Source organism: Glandiceps talaboti, chromosome 4 (assembly GCF_964340395.1).
Source record: "Glandiceps talaboti chromosome 4, keGlaTala1.1, whole genome shotgun sequence".
In the NCBI taxonomy this organism is placed as follows: Eukaryota; Metazoa; Hemichordata; class Enteropneusta; family Spengelidae; genus Glandiceps; species Glandiceps talaboti.
In genome coordinates this window covers 2207258-2225079 of record NC_135552.1, presented here as the reverse complement: position 1 = coordinate 2225079, position 17822 = coordinate 2207258, and the positions used below count along the sequence as shown (strand labels likewise).

Sequence of the window (17822 nt, the reverse complement as noted above, 5' to 3'; positions counted from 1 at the left end):
GATGTATCGGTAATTTGTATGGAAATCCCTAATGTATCGGTACTATGTATGGAAATCTCTGATGTATCGGTAATTTGTATGGAAATCCCTGATGTATCGGTACTATGTATGGAAATCTCTGATGTATCGGTAATTTGTATGGAAATCTCTGATGTATCGGTAATTTGTATGGAAATCTCTGATGTATCGGTAATTTGTATGGAAATCTCTGATGTATCGGTACTATGTATGGAAACCTCTGATGTATCGGTAATTTGTATGGAAATCCCTGATGTATCGGTACTATGTATGGAAATCCCTGATGTATCGGTACTATGTATGGAAATCCCTGATGTATCGGTACTATGTATGGAAATCCCTGATGTATCGGTACTATGTATGGAAATCCCTGATGTATCGGTACTATGTATGGAAATCTCTGATGTATCGGTAATTTGTATGGAAATCCCTGATGCATCGGTACTATGTATGGAAATCCCTGATGTATCGGTACTATGTATGAAAATCCCTGATGTATGGGTACTATGTATGGAAATCTCTGATGTATCGGTACTATGTATGGAAATCCCTGATGTATGGGTACTATGTATGGAAATCTCTGATGTATCGGTAATTTGTATGGAAATCTCTGATGTATCGGTAATTTGTATGGAAATCCCTGATGTATCGGTACTATGTATGGAAATCTCTGATGTATCGGTAATTTGTATGGAAATCTCTGATGTATCGGTACTATGTATGGAAATCTCTGATGTATCGGTAATTTGTATGGAAATCCCTGATGTATTGGTACTATGTATGGAAACCTCTGATGTATCGGTAATTTGTATGGAAATCCCTGATGTATCGGTACTATGTATGGAAATCCCTGATGTATCGGTACTATGTATGGAAATCCCTGATGTATCGGTACTATGTATGGAAATCCCTGATGTATCGGTACTATGTATGGAAATCTCTGATGTATCGGTAATTTGTATGGAAATCCCTGATGCATCGGTACTATGTATGGAAATCCCTGATGTATCGGTACTATGTATGAAAATCCCTGATGTATGGGTACTATGTATGGAAATCTCAGATGTATCGGTACTATGTATGGAAATCCCTGATGTATGGGTACTATGTATGGAAATCTCTGATGTATCGGTAATTTGTATGGAAATCTCTGATGTATCGGTAATTTGTATGGAAATCCCTGATGTATCGGTAATTTGTATGGAAATCTCTGATGTATCGGTACTATGTATGGAAATCCCTGATGTATCGGTAATTTGTATGGAAATCTCTGATGTATGGGTACTATGTATGGAAATCTCTGATGTATCGGTAATTTGTATGGAAATCTCTGATGTATCGGTAATTTGTATGGAAATCCCTGATGTATCGGTAATTTGTATGGAAATCTCTGATGTATCGGTACTATGTATGGAAATCCCTGATGTATCGGTAATTTGTATGGAAATCTCTGATGTATCGGTACTATGTATGGAAATCCCTGATGTATCGGTACTATGTATGGAAATCCCTGATGTATTGGTACTATGTATGGAAATCTCTGATGTATCGGTAATTTGTATGGAAATCCCTGATGTACATGTATTTCTTGATTTTGAACAGGTTTGTGTTTCCTTGAACAAATCAAAAGTTCAGATCTTTATTTCCATCTTGCATACGGGTTAAATGAAAACAAAGTAAAACACTACAGATTTCAGTCAATAAACTATCTAGATTTGGACTTACCATTTCAGTCAATAAACTATCTAGGTTTGGACTTACCATTTCAGTCAATAAACTATCTAGATTTGGACTTACCATTTCAGTCAATAAACTATCTAGATTTGGACTTACCATTTCAGTCAATAAACTATCTATGTTTGGACTTACCATTTCAGTCAATAAACTATCTAGGTTTGGACTTACCATTTCAGTCAATAAACTATCTAGATTTGGACTTACCTTTTCAGTCAATAAACTATCTGGGTTTTGACTTACCTTTTCAAGAAACCAACCAGGTCCAATTCCTGAGTTATCATGACCAATACGTATTTTTTTCAATGGTCCAAGCTGTGGAGACTGTAGCGTGAACTTATCTTCCCTAAATACACAAAAATAGATACAACATGTTAATTATAGTGGCAAACTAAGGCAGATGTGTAATTTACATGTTAATTATAGTGGCAAACTAAGGCAGATGTGTAATTTACATGTTAATTATAGTGGCAAACTAAGGCAGGTGTGTAATTTACATGTTAATTATAGTGGCAAACTAAGGCAGATGTGTAATTTACATGTTAATTATAGTGGCAAACTAAGGCAGGTGTGTAATTTACATGTTAATTATAGTGGCAAACTAAGGCAGGTGTGTAATTTACATGTTAATTATAGTGGCAAACTAAGGCAGATGTGTAATTTACATGTTAATTATAGTGGCAAACTAAGGCAGATGTGTAATTTACATGTTAATTATAGTGGCAAACTAAGGCAGGTGTGTAATTTACATGTTAATTATAGTGGCAAACTAAGGCAGATGTGTAATTTACATGTTAATTATAGTGGCAAACTAAGGCAGATGTGTAATTTACATGTTAATTATAGTGGCAAACTAAGGCAGGTGTGTAATTTACATGTTAATTGTAGTGGCAAACTAAGGCAGGTGTGTAATTTACATGTTAATTATAGTGGCAAACTAAGGCAGGTGTGTAATTTACATGTTAATTGTAGTGGCAAACTAAGGCAGGTGTGTAATTTACATGTTAATTATAGTGGCAAACTAAGGCAGATGTGTAATTTACATGTTAATTATAGTGGCAAACTAAGGCAGATGTGTAATTTACATGTTAATTATAGTGGCAAACTAAGGCAGATGTGTAATTTACATGTTAATTATAGTGGCAAACTAAGGCAGATGTGTAATTTACATGTTAATTATAGTGGCAAACTAAGGCAGATGTGTAATTTACATGTTAATTATAGTGGCAAACTAAGGCAGATGTGTAATTTACATGTTAATTGTAGTGGCAAACTAAGGCAGGTGTGTAATTTACATGTTAATTATAGTGGCAAACTAAGGCAGGTGTGTAATTTACATGTTAATTATAGTGGCAAACTAAGGCAGATGTGTAATTTACATGTTAATTATAGTGGCAAACTAAGGCAGGTGTGTAATTTACATGTTAATTATAGTGGCAAACTAAGGCAGATGTGTAATTTACATGTTAATTATAGTGGCAAACTAAGGCAGATGTGTAATTTACATGTTAATTGTAGTGGCAAACTAAGGCAGGTGTGTAATTTACATGTTAATTATAGTGGCAAACTAAGGCAGGTGTGTAATTTACATGTTAATTATAGTGGCAAACTAAGGCAGATGTGTAATTTACATGTTAATTATAGTGGCAAACTAAGGCAGATGTGTAATTTACATGTTAATTATAGTGGCAAACTAAGGCAGGTGTGTAATTTACATGTTAATTATAGTGGCAAACTAAGGCAGATGTGTAATTTACATGTTAATTATAGTGGCAAACTAAGGCAGGTGTGTAATTTACATGTTAATTATAGTGGCAAACTAAGGCAGATGTGTAATTTACATGTTAATTATAGTGGCAAACTAAGGCAGGTGTGTAATTTACATGTTAATTATAGTGGCAAACTAAGGCAGATGTGTAATTTACATGTTAATTATAGTGGCAAACTAAGGCAGATGTGTAATTTACATGTTAATTATAGTGGCAAACTAAGGCAGGTGTGTAATTTACATGTTAATTATAGTGGCAAACTAAGGCAGATGTGTAATTTACATGTTAATTATAGTGGCAAACTAAGGCAGGTGTGTAATTTACATGTTAATTATAGTGGCAAACTAAGGCAGATGTGTAATTTACATGTTAATTATAGTGGCAAACTAAGGCAGGTGTGTAATTTACATGTTAATTATAGTGGCAAACTAAGGCAGATGTGTAATTTACATGTTAATTATAGTGGCAAACTAAGGCAGATGTACAATTTACATAAATAGATACAACATGTTAATTATAGTGGCAAACTAAGGCAGATGTACAATTTACATAAATAGATACAACATGTTAATTATAGTGGCAAACTAAGGCAGATGTACAATTTACATAAATAGATACAACATGTTAATTGTAGTGGCAAACTAAGGCAGATGTACAATTTACATAAATGCATTAAAGACATTCCAACCATGACAAATAAGTAAAAGAATTCTACTGCATACTAAGATACAATTAAATCAATTGAAACTGTGTTATTTTGCACTTGATATGCATGTTGTAATTAATAGTGACACACAGTATAATCACTTTACTTCAGTTTATGGGCTGTAAGTAAGTGTGGCAGACAGTGAAATCACTATACTTGGGTGTTATGGGTTGTAAATAAATGTGACACACAGTCAAATTACTACACTTGTGTGTTATGGGTTGTAATTAAGTGTGGCACACTGGAATCACTTGGGTGTTATGGGTTGTAAGTAAGTGTGGCACACTGGAATCACTTGGGTGTTATGGGTTGTAAGTAAGTGTGGCACACAGTGGAATCACTTTACTTGGGTGTTATGGGTTGTAAGTAAGTGTGGCACACAGTGGAATCACTTGGGTGTTATGGGTTGTAAATTTATATCTATCAATTGGCATTAGTGTATAAAAGAGAAAATACCTGGGTGGTGACAAATAAGTTTCAATCAAAAGTGCAATACTTCAGTTAGTATTTCACTCAAAACAACTTTCCTAATTCAGTCAATCATATTTCAAATATGAGAAATGACATTCCCTTTTGGCATTATTTCAACATGCTCCTCAAGAGGTATATTAATATTCCTTATGAAAAAACTGCAAAATAACACTTACTTTCCCCTTTCAAAGTTGTTAGCAGAGTTGTCTAGCTTTCTCTCACCAGAATCTCCCAGCTCACCAAACATTGTTATGAATACATTAGCATCAGTACCAGCGTTTCGTTTGTCTCCAGTGAACACATGAACTATGTACTTGTTGGCTGTAAGACACACATTATAAGAACATTTACAAAATGATATCAAATATTTAAAAACTGTGTAGAACTTGCTACTTAAACTGTGGTGAGCTGAGCAGATTAAGATTTTGGTGATTTTCACATCTAGTTATATGAATAACATATACAAACTTATCAAGGCCTTTGAATTTAACACTTTTTGAAGTTTGTGATTTTACAAAATGAAAGTACTAGTAAAAGTTTACTAGATATTTTCAATACATGGATATTGGAAGCTGAATCAGGTATTCCTTTAAAGACCTTGCAACATCCCAGGTTACAACAAATTTGCCATTACTTTTATTTCTTTAAACAATGAAAATTTGTTATTACATTGCACCTAATCTCTGCAAGCAAAGTTATAATTGTTGATTTACATCAAATGTGTCAGGTGTTATTTGATATGCAAACATGACAACCTCAATAGAGCAATACAATTCACTTCAATAACTGACTTTACCATCAACATGTAGCATGCAGGACTATTGCTCATTGCTAAGTTACTAGGCTACATAAATACATCAATTACCATACCATTGTTTGAAGTTTAAGTGCCTGATTGTTTCTGACTACCTCTTGTATCAATGTTTCCTTTACCATACACCACTAGAGGGCGCTACACACCAGTATGGAACAATGCCATTTAGTAAAGGAATGAATAAAGTTCTAGTAATACTAGTCTATCTGCTAGACCTAGGATGTTCTTCCGATACAATACAACACACGACCGAACATCGCTATCGAGGATGGAACATCCAAGGTCTAGCAAATGTCATCAGGATATAAATAACTGCCAATCAGAGAACTGCATTAACGACAAGCACAAACAGAGGACAATAGCTAAATTTTCATGCAGATTCATCTAAGGAGGGGCTTGTAAAAATAACCACCAATGCGTTAACTAAAATGTGTGAATGACAACGTCTACACACTCATCAAACACAATTACCATAAACTGATGACATAGTAATGACATAAGTGTGTTTGTCAACACCTGCATGCAGAGATTGAATATATTAAAGTATATATATGCATACATGTACATGGCCCAACCCACTGCTTAATGTAATCTCAATGGAATGTCCGGTCTGAAAATGACATTTGCTAGACTGTTCGGGCAAGCCCTCACTGCAAACTTCGTTCGATTATAGTATCGAAAGAAAGCCCGAACATCTAGCAGCAAGACTATAGTAATAGTAGCATGTGATTGTTAAATATGGCCACTAAAACACATACCTCCTGTTTAACATGATGTCAGATGCAATGAACACAGCAATGATGGTGGAAGCAGATATTAATGCAGCAAAAGTTTGGCAATGTGGGGTGAAAAGCAAAGCATTGGTTAAAAACACTCATGTTTTCTAGACAAAAAAAAGTATTCTTTAACGAGATTATACAAAAAAGACACTTTTTTTCTTTTTTAAGCAAATTATCTGTATAAGATATAGATGTGAGATTTTTAACTTGTACATGTAGTAAAGAATTGGGCAGCAACTCATTGAAAAATACCAGTATGTAATTATTTCAATCATTTGTACGTCCAAACCACTCAAACAATCTTTGTACACGGCATGAAGATATTTCAAAGATGCATTACAGATTTACAAAAAAATAAAAAATAGTTGAAATTCAAATCGCAGTTGCACAGTTCAGTGGATTATAGGAGAATAACTGAAAAAAACACAATTGAAAATTAAACAATTTGAACTTAACCCAACACAGCTAATAAGCTAAGGGTTTTGGTATTTATAGCAAAAATATCTAATATTTAGAATAAGGGTAATGGCAATGTATGGCCTCATGAGGGCATGCTTCATAAACAAATACTGCCGCTGATAATTCAAAATGTCTAAGAGGCTAAATAGTTGGGTTTGTTCATTAAATCAACACAGTCAACAAATGCATTTGATTAGGAAAAAACTCATGAGCTTATTGAATTACAAACTGTCACATGATATTACCAAACTGTCACATGATATGTCACATGATATTGAATTGCAAACTGTCACATGATATTACCAAACTGTCACATGATATTACCTTTAGCCACAAAGTTGGGGTCTGTACTTCCTAACAAGTCTCGGCAAATGAGTCTGTCACCCTCATCTTTAGCAAGCCACTGATTACAAGGAAAATAAAACTTGGCTTTTTTTGGATTCTTCATATCGGTAACAACCACTCTCTCAAGAAACCATCCAGGTCCAAAACCTGTATTGTCATGTTCAATTCTGAAATAAGTCAAAAGAAAAAAAATCAAAATGCAACAGTAAAAATTAAAGTTCTTTCAAATCAATGTCGATATAATACAACTGTACTGACCATAAGTTACAATATATACAATGACAAGTGAACTGTTTATAATGTAAGTGTAAGATAACATATAGAATACTGCCTTTAATAACCATTTCAGCCCCCACAGAGGGAGTTAATGTTTACTCTGTCTGTCTGTCTGTCTGTCTGTCTGTCTGTCTGTCTGTCTGTCTGTCTGTCTGTATTAGAGTCAACATTTATAGCACACATAGCTATACCAAATATTAATCTCTTTGAACACAAGTCCATAAATGTATACATCTGTTGATATGTAGCATGCAAAAGAAAATTTAAAAAATTTGCTATAAAGCCATAGGAATTCCTTTTTTTTCACTTTCATAATTTCAAAAATTAATGTGTTGAATGACATACTAAGGCTATTAATACAAAATAACTACAGATTTATATCATCACAAATTATAGTTCATAAAATTGTAATATTATCACTCTTCAGTAGTACAAGCATAAGGTGAATCTTTGTTTACTTGAAGTCATACCTGTACAGGCTTTGTTTACTTGAAGTCATACCTGTACAGGCTTTGTTTACTTGAAGTCATACCTGTACAGGCTTTGTTTACTTGAAGTCATACCTGTACAGGCTTTGTTTACTTGAAGTCATACCTGTACAGGCTTTGTTTACTTGAAGTCATACCTGTACAGGCTTTGTTTACTTGAAGTCATACCTGTACAGGCTTTGTTTACTTGATGTCATACCTGTACAGGCTTTGTTTACTTGAAGTCATACCTGTACAGGCTTTGTTTACTTGAAGTCATACCTGTACAGGCTTTGTTTACTTGATGTCATACCTGCACAGGCTTTGTTTACTTGATGTCATACCTGTACAGGCTTTTCCAGCAAGTTTGGTTAGAATTATTATTCTTTCCATTCTATACTTGAAATCTTGTACATCTAACCCCCCCCCCTCCCCCCCCCCCCCTGTCCATCCTCCTTTGAGTAATACATGTTATTAGATGAATACTTTACCTTATCTTTTTAATAGGTCCTACATTATTAGCTCTAAATTTACAAATATCAGTCTGCCCTCGTTCAAATGGATCTGCATTGACAGGTTGTACATGGAATTTCTTAGAAGTAGACCGTTGTCCAAACAGCGTGACGTATACATTGGCATCCGTACCTGCTCCTTTCACATCACCTGTTATTGTCACTACTTCATAATCTATGTAATACACAACAAATAATTATAACACATCAAAGAAAGTTCGGTTCTTTTGGTGGCCATCATTACAATTCAGGTTCAACACTGACATTGTAAACTTAATTCTAAAGTGACACTTCACGGACTTCATAACCAGGACAATCAATATATAATTATTATGGGATAGGTAGAATTGTGAAGGGATAACAATATTTATGGATTGTACTTTGTAATCAGTTTTTACTCAACAGATGTGTTGTAGTGAGAAGTAACAAATATATAGTGGAATTCTTTCTTTTAGTTGTTGTACCTGACTATATTAATCTTGAAATGAAAATACACATCTCCACACAGTAAGCTGAACAGCCCTCAATTCTCTTTGATGTGTACTCACAGACATTAACTGCTTGAATTCTGCCAACTTTAATCTTACCACGTTAGAGGGTTTTGTGGTAACATTTTTGATATTTTCAAACCAAGGTATTGCAGGTTACTATACTACTATCAATCGACACAAACGGACAGTATCAATAACATCTCATTTTTCTCCTACCTGTTTTTCCATATTTTTTGCCATCCAGAGCTCTCAGTTCCCTACTTAGCTGGCAATCTCCTTCAAAGAGTGACAACCATTGATTACATGGAAATATCCAACATTTGCCATTATGCAAATTAGTTACAACAACCTCCTCAACAAACCAGCCTTGTCTTTTCTCTAAACCATCATGCTAAACATATTAAACAGTACAAACAGAATTAACATATTAAACAGTACAAACAGAATTAACATAAACCGTGTATATTTGTCTTCACCTATATTACTTGTGGACATATTAAACAGTACAAACAGAATTAACATAAACCGTGTATATTTGTCTTCACCTATATTACTTGTGGACATGACTTAAAGGAAATTGGCTACAAATAAATGTGATAAAGTGTCTATGATAAGCAAGAAATGGCTGGATTTTGATAATGGTCAACATCCTAAAAGGAAGCTTGTACCTGATAATATGGGGGTAGACACTTGAATTGAGTCTCTATGTATTACAGTTTTTGAGTTATGCTGTATATTTTGACTTTTAATTATAAATTTAGTCGCCATTCGGACAAATTTGGATATGTCAAAAAACAAACTGACAAGCATATGTCCTATATGACATGTCACCTTTGTCTTAAGTTTGAAAGAATTTGGATATTGTATGTCTGAAAAATGACATATTACAGATGAACAGACAAACTGATGGACAGAGGCCATTGTGAGCACCCCTTGGGGGACTCACATGACATTATGTTTTGAACATGTATTTTGTATATAACGGTATATTGATTGAAAAGCTGGCTCAATTGCTTGGTCTTGTGAGCCAGGAAGTATGACATGAATGACAGAGATGTGTTTTTTTTAAAAACTGACGGATAGATCTGTTGCCTGCTAATGTTATGTACCATGAAGCACTGATTTTGCTCATAGCATTCGATGACTGGTCAGCCATAACTGCTGCATGAAAGCACACAAACTTGATGACTGCATGCATGTATGAATATGTTTTATAAGAATCAGAATAAGTGGTGGATGTGATAAATATTATAACACATTTACTTTGGCAATACTACATGTAAATCAGAATGGACTTTAGGCAATATTGTATAGTATCACAATTTATTTATTTATTGATTTATTTATTAATCTTTCATATACAGACACCATTTCAGTGCATTAACACTGTTCTCCCAATGGAACCTGTTGCAAGATTACGTACACAGAAAAAAACAAAAACTAAAACAAAAAGGGACAAACCAGGACAAAAGTTACAGATGCACAGTGCACTTTAAAAGATATCCACTTACATTACCAGACTACATATTTAAGATGTCTCTTAAATATCGATGAGTTCGGAGCTGATCTTATGGATAGGGGTAGATTGTTCCATAGAACAGCACCACTATAGTGAAATGCCCGTTTCCCATATTCAGTTTTAACTGTAGGGATGTATATGTTACCTTTACTGGCCTGTCTTGTGGTATGAAGATGAATTTGGTTGGAAAGTTTGAACATTTCAGTTAGGTAACTAGGTGTATTACCTGTTATGGATTTGTAGACGAGTATCGCCAGTTGGCACTTCCATCTAATTTGAGGGCTGACCCAACCCAAGTTTTCATATACCCAACCCGTACTAGTATCACGGGGAACTTCGAGGAGCAGTTGACCAGCTCGTTTATGGAGGAGCTCAAGTGTCTTCAAATACTTTTGATTCGTATTACACCATTGCCAAAATGTTGATAATAGGTAGCCTTGTCTTGGGTATCTGAATAATGTGAATTAGACTTACTTCAATGGTTAAAGATGTCAGGTCTCCTAACTCTTTACTTTTCACTTTGAAGGCTTTTGTCTTTCCTTTAACAAATTTGAAATTGACACCACTTTCTACTTTGCCCTGTTTATTGGTTGATACAACTTTAGAGAGTTTCTTCTTTGGCATTTTGCCATTAGTTCCTTTAATCCAAATATAGACCTGTAGTGTCAACAAAGTAGACATGTTAATTAAAATATAGAATAGTAACTCCAATAAACAGTTTTTAATTTACTCATGAATGAATATATGATATTTACAGATCAACATTATTAAAGTCATCCAGCTATTCTTATTTGCAAACACAATAATTTTTGAAATTTTAATTTTATTCAAATCTTCAAGATTACAAACAACTTTAATTGTCGGTATTACAAAACAATAAATAAAAAATAAACTTTGTCAGTCTATTCTTAACTTTAGACTATAAACAATAATATATGAAGTCAATAATAGCTAGACATACATTAGCATCTGTGCCAGCATTCTTCCTTTCTCCTGTTTTCACTTGAATCTTATAAGTAACTTGACCTCCCATCTTCCCTCTAGGACTTCTTGAACCATTTCTTAAGGACTGCAAAATAGCAGAAAATCAAAATTAAAAGTTAAAAAAATAAAAATATTTCAATGAAGGCTGTCAAAACATGGCAAATATTTTGAATGTAATTTGCACCACTATCCAAGTCCTTGTCAATTACTTTGAATATAATTACTTTAGACTGCTTGACAGTAATGTTAGCAATATGTCATATTCCATTATCAGAGAGATAATTTAAAAGATTTCATGTTTTGACCACTAGGAGCAGTGTTCACAAGCCAGGAAGTGAGGCAAGAATAGTTGCCAATGAGTATTGTGGTGTAAGCCAGGAAGTGAGGCAAGAATAGTTGCCAATGAGTATTGTGGTGTAAGCCAGGAAGTGAGGCAAGAATAGTTGCCAATGAGTATTGTGGTGTAAGCCAGGAAGTGAGGCAAGAATAGTTGCCAATGAGTATTGTAGTGTAAGCCAGGAAGTGAGGCAAGAATAGTTGCCAATGAGTATTGTGGTGTAAGCCAGGAAATGAGGCAAGAATAGTTGCCAATGAGTATTGTGGTGTAAGCCAGGAAGTGAGGTAAGAATAGTTGCCAATGAGTATTGTGGTGTAAGCCAGGAAGTGAGGCAAGAATAGTTGCCAATGAGTATTGTGGTGTAAGCCAGGAAGTGAGGCAAGAATAGTTGCCAATGAGTATTGTGGTGTAAGCCAGGAAGTGAGGCAAGAATAGTTGCCAATGAGTATTGTGGTGTACAGACAGCATAAACAGAGTTACCACTTAGTTTACATCTTATTATCACTCTACTGTTTTATTTGAGACTACATGTACCAGTAATGAAGACATGACCACTACATGTACCAGTAATGAAGCCATGACCACTACATGTACCAGTAATGAAGCCATGACCACTACATGTACCAGTAATGAAGACATGACCACTACATGTACCAGTAATGAAGACATGACCACTACATGTACCACTAATGAAGACATGACCACTACATGTACCAGTAATGAAGCCATGACCACTACATGTACCAGTAATGAAGACATGACCACTACATGTACCAGTAATGAAGACATGACCACTACATGTACCAGTAATGAAGCCATGACCACTACATGTACCAGTAATGAAGACATGACCACTACATGTACCAGTAATGAAGACATGACCACTACATGTACCACTAATGAAGCCATGACCAAATTTTAGCCCATACAGTACTTTGCTCTTCTTGTGATCCTTACATGTACATGTAAAAAGGTCGGAACTTCAATAACTGGAATATAGCATATTCACTGAGTATCATTTCTTGACCATGTGACCACTTGCTATCATATCAAATACTTTATAGCAAACCAATCATTGATTAGACTTTAATCAGGTGGCTACTGCTTAGCCAATTAAATACCTTCTACTAGACTTTAACCATGTGAATGCTGCTTAGCCAATGACAAGATTTGTGGCTGACCAATCATTGACTAGAATTTAAACGTGATCAAATAATTCACAGTTGACCAAACAGCTTTAAATTTGACAATGATAACTAATTAGATGAAGTTTCCAATAAATACTCACTCCCGCTGATGGTGGTCTTGGATTAAAACCAAATTTTCTGGCAAAGTAGTCAACTAGATGTGGATCATTAAGTGAGCTATATGGTGGTAATGTGACAGTCTGACCATTCTCAATCCGTGGGTAATGTTTAACACTGGCAAGATCTATGGAGTCATACTTCCTTGCTGTAGTACAAAGAAAACATTGTAATATTACACATGTTCTAAATCAAAGTTCACCAATTCATAAGATATTCTTAGGAGCCATAATACATGTAGAGGAACAATTAACATACACACATTAAAAAGATTAACAATTTTTTTTTTTAAATGTATGCGACTATGATCTCTGATGGCCATTACATAAAGGCAATCATACTGTACAGTAAAGCTAGTGGTATTACTAGTTACTGGATGTGTCTGTCTGTCTGTCTGTCTGTCTGTCTGTCTGTCTGTCTGTCTGTCTGTCTGGCTGTCTGTCTATCTATGGATCCATCCACCCATGTTTACACTTGAATTACCCATGGACCAAACAGGTCTATTACTTACCAGCATAGAGGGCCTTTCTTTTGAGTGATGTGTCTCAATGAAACATGAAATTGTCTTTGTTTATGTGTTGCCATATCAGCTGTGGGTCTATTACTTACCTGCATAGGGGGCCTTTCTACTAACAGAAGTTTCTATTGGTTGATGCCTTAATGAAACATGGAATCGTCTTTGTTTATGTGTTGTCATATCAGCCCTGGGGTCATGCCATGCTGGCCTAGGATCCACTGTTGTTGATCTTCTTACAGGAGCTAAATTACCAGAGAAAATAACAGGGTTTTTTATATATAATAGATGTAGAAATATGAGATGTCAGAGTTATGTAATAGATGTAGAAATATGAGATGTCAGAGTTATGTAATAGATGTAGAAATATGAGATGTCAGAGTTATGTAATAGATGTAGAAATGTGAGATGTCAGAGTTATGTAATAGATGTAGAAATGTAAGATGTCTGAGTTATGTAATAGATGTAGAAATATGAGATGTCAGAGTTATGTAATAGATGTAGAAATGTGAGATGTCAGAGTTATGTAATAGATGTAGAAATGTGAGATGTCAGAGTTATGTAATAGATGTAGAAATATGATATGTCAGAGTTATGTAATAGATGTAGAAATGTGAGATGTCAGAGTTATGTAATAGATGTAGAAATGTGAGATGTCAGAGTTATGTAATAGATGTAGAAATATGAGATGTCAGAGTTATGTAATAGATGTAGAAATATGATATGTCAGAGTTATGTAATAGATGTAGAAATGTGAGATGTCAGAGTTATGTAATAGATGTAGAAATATGAGATGTCAGAGTTATGTAATAGATATAGAAATATGAGATGTCAGAGTTATGTAATAGATGTAGAAATATGAGATGTCAGAGTTATGTAATAGATGTAGAAATGTGAGATGTCAGAGTTATGTAATAGATGTAGAAATATGAGATGTCAGAGTTATGTAATAGATGTAGAAATGTGAGATGTCAGAGTTATGTAATAGATGTAGAAATATGAGATGTCAGAGTTATGTAATAGATGTAGAAATGTGAGATGTCAGAGTTATGTAATAGATGTAGAAATGTAAGATGTCAGAGTTATGTAATAGATGTAGAAATGTGAGATGTCAGAGTTATGTAATAGATGTAGAAATATGAGATGTCAGAGTTATGTAATAGATGTAGAAATATGAGATGTCAGAGTTATGTAATAGATGTAGAAATATGAGATGTCAGAGTTATGTAATAGATGTAGAAATGTAAGATGTCAGAGTTATGTAATAGATGTAGAAATGTGAGATGTCAGAGTTATGTAATAGATGTAGAAATGTGAGATGTCAGAGTTATGTAATAGATGTAGAAATGTAAGATGTCAGAGTTATGTAATAGATGTAGAAATGTGAGATGTCAGAGTTATGTAATAGATGTAGAAATGTGAGATGTCAGAGTTATGTAATAGATGTAGAAATGTGAGATGTCAGAGTTATGTAATAGATGTAGAAATATGAGATGTTAGAGTTATGTAATAGATGTAGAAATATGAGATGTCAGAGTTATGTAATAGATGTAGAAATGTAAGATGTCAGAGTTATGTAATAGATGTAGAAATGTGAGATGTCAGAGTTATGTAATAGATGTAGAAATGTGATATGTCAGAGTTATGTAATAGATGTAGAAATATGAGATGTCAGAGTTATGTAATAGATGTAGAAATGTGAGATGTCAGAGTTATGTAATAGATGTAGAAATATGAGATGTCAGAGTTATGTAATAGATGTAGAAATGTAAGATGTCAGAATTATGTAATAGATGTAGAAATATGAGATGTCAGAGTTATGTAATAGATGTAGAAATATGAGATGTCAGAGTTATGTAATATATGTAGAAATATGATATGTCAGAGTTATGTAATAGATGTAGAAATGTAAGATGTCAGTTATGTAATAGATGTAGAAATATGAGATGTCAGAGTTATGTAATAGATGTAGAAATATGAGATGTCAGAGTTATGTAATAGATGTAGAAATATGAGATGTCAGAGTTATGTAATAGATGTAGAAATGTGAGATGTCAGAGTTATGTAATAGATGTAGAAATATGAGATGTCAGAGTTATGTAATAGATGTAGAAATGTAAGATGTCAGAGTTATGTAATATATATAGAAATGTGATATGTCAGAGTTATGTAATAGATATAGAAATATGAGATGTCAGAGTTATGTAATAGATGTAGAAATGTGAGATGTCAGAGTTATGTAATAGATGTAGAAATGTGAGATGTCAGAGTTATGTAATAGATGTAGAAATATGATATGTCAGAGTTATGTAATAGATGTAGAAATGTGAGATGTCAGAGTTATGTAATAGATGTAGAAATATGATATGTCAGAGTTATGTAATATATATAGAAATGTGATATGTCAGAGTTATGTAATAGGTGTAGAAATGTGAGATGTCAGAGTTATGTAATAGATGTAGAAATGTGATATGTCAGAGTTATGTAATAGATGTAGAAATATGAGATGTCAGAGTTATGTAATAGACGTAGAAATGTGAGATGTCAGAGTTATGTAATAGATGTAGAAATATGAGATGTCAGAGTTATATAATAGATGTAGAAATGTGAGATGTCAGAGTTATGTAATAGATGTAGAAATATGATATGTCAGAGTTATGTAATAGATGTAGAAATATGATATGTCAGAGTTATGTAATAGATGTAGAAATGTGAGATGTCAGAGTTATGTAATAGATGTAGAAATGTGAGATGTCAGAGTTATGTAATAGATGTAGAAATATGATATGTCAGAGTTATGTAATAGATGTAGAAATGTGAGATGTCAGAGTTATGTAATAGATGTAGAAATATGATATGTCAGAGTTATGTAATATATATAGAAATGTGATATGTCAGAGTTATGTAATAGGTGTAGAAATGTGAGATGTCAGAGTTATGTAATAGATGTAGAAATGTGATATGTCAGAGTTATGTAATAGATGTAGAAATATGAGATGTCAGAGTTATGTAATAGACGTAGAAATGTGAGATGTCAGAGTTATGTAATAGATGTAGAAATATGAGATGTCAGAGTTATATAATAGATGTAGAAATGTGAGATGTCAGAGTTATGTAATAGATGTAGAAATATGAGATGTCAGAGTTATGTAATATATATAGAAATGTGATATGTCAGAGTTATGTAATAGATATAGAAATATGAGGTGTCAGAGTTATGTAATAGATGTAGAAATGTGAGATGTCAGAGTTATGTAATAGATGTAGAAATGTGAGATGTCAGAGTTATGTAATAGATGTAGAAATATGATATGTCAGAGTTATGTAATAGATGTAGAAATGTGAGATGTCAGAGTTATGTAATAGATGTAGAAATATGATATGTCAGAGTTATGTAATATATATAGAAATGTGATATGTCAGAGTTATGTAATAGGTGTAGAAATGTGAGATGTCAGAGTTATGTAATAGATGTAGAAATGTGATATGTCAGAGTTATGTAATAGATGTAGAAATATGAGATGTCAGAGTTATGTAATAGACGTAGAAATGTGAGATGTCAGAGTTATGTAATAGATGTAGAAATATGAGATGTCAGAGTTATATAATAGATGTAGAAATGTGAGATGTCAGAGTTATGTAATAGATGTAGAAATATGATATGTCAGAGTTATGTAATAGATGTAGAAATGTGAGATGTCAGAGTTATGTAATAGATGTAGAAATGTAAGATGTCAGAGTTATGTAATAGATGTAGAAATATGAGATGTCAGAGTTATGTAATAGATGTAGAAATGTGAGATGTCAGAGTTATGTAATAGATGTAGAAATGTGAGATGTCAGAGTTATGTAATAGATGTAGAAATGTGAGATGTCAGAGTTATGTAATAGATGTAGAAATGTGAGATGTCAGAGTTATGTAATAGATGTAGAAATGTGAGATGTCAGAGTTATGTAATAGATGTAGAAATGTAAGATGTCAGAGTTATGTAATAGATGTAGAAATATGATATGTCAGAGTTATGTAATAGATGTAGAAATGTAAGATGTCAGAGTTATGTAATAGATGTAGAAATATGAGATGTCAGAGTTATGTAATAGATGTAGAAATGTAAGATGTCAGAGTTATGTAATAGATGTAGAAATGTAAGATGTCAGAGTTATGTAATAGATGTAGAAATATGAGATGTCAGAGTTATGTAATAGATGTAGAAATGTGAGATGTCAGAGTTATGTAATAGATGTAGAAATGTGAGATGTCAGAGTTATGTAATAGATGTAGAAATATGAGATGTCAGAGTTATGTAATAGATGTAGAAATGT

The 17822-nt window shown here is 33.5% G+C and overlaps 1 protein-coding gene across 2 annotated transcripts in view; it reads right to left on the bottom strand.

Annotated features, from left to right (window-relative positions):
- The window catches only part of LOC144434704 (lipoxygenase homology domain-containing protein 1-like), a 101362-nt gene that overhangs the window by 61515 nt on the left and 22025 nt on the right, over positions 1-17822 (bottom strand). For both annotated transcript variants that reach the window (XR_013480838.1, XM_078123220.1), the window contains exons 3-11: positions 13595-13744; positions 12970-13133; positions 11322-11429; positions 10835-11017; positions 9058-9232; positions 8330-8525; positions 7075-7262; positions 4875-5019; positions 1996-2098 (exon numbers count right to left, since the gene is read on the bottom strand). Coding sequence is in view for 1 of the 2 variants with exons in the window: in XM_078123220.1 (XP_077979346.1) it covers positions 1996-2098; positions 4875-5019; positions 7075-7262; positions 8330-8525; positions 9058-9232; positions 10835-11017; positions 11322-11429; positions 12970-13133; positions 13595-13744 (1412 nt within the window). In the remaining variant the exon portion in view is untranslated. The remainder of the gene's footprint in view (positions 1-1995; positions 2099-4874; positions 5020-7074; positions 7263-8329; positions 8526-9057; positions 9233-10834; positions 11018-11321; positions 11430-12969; positions 13134-13594; positions 13745-17822) is intronic.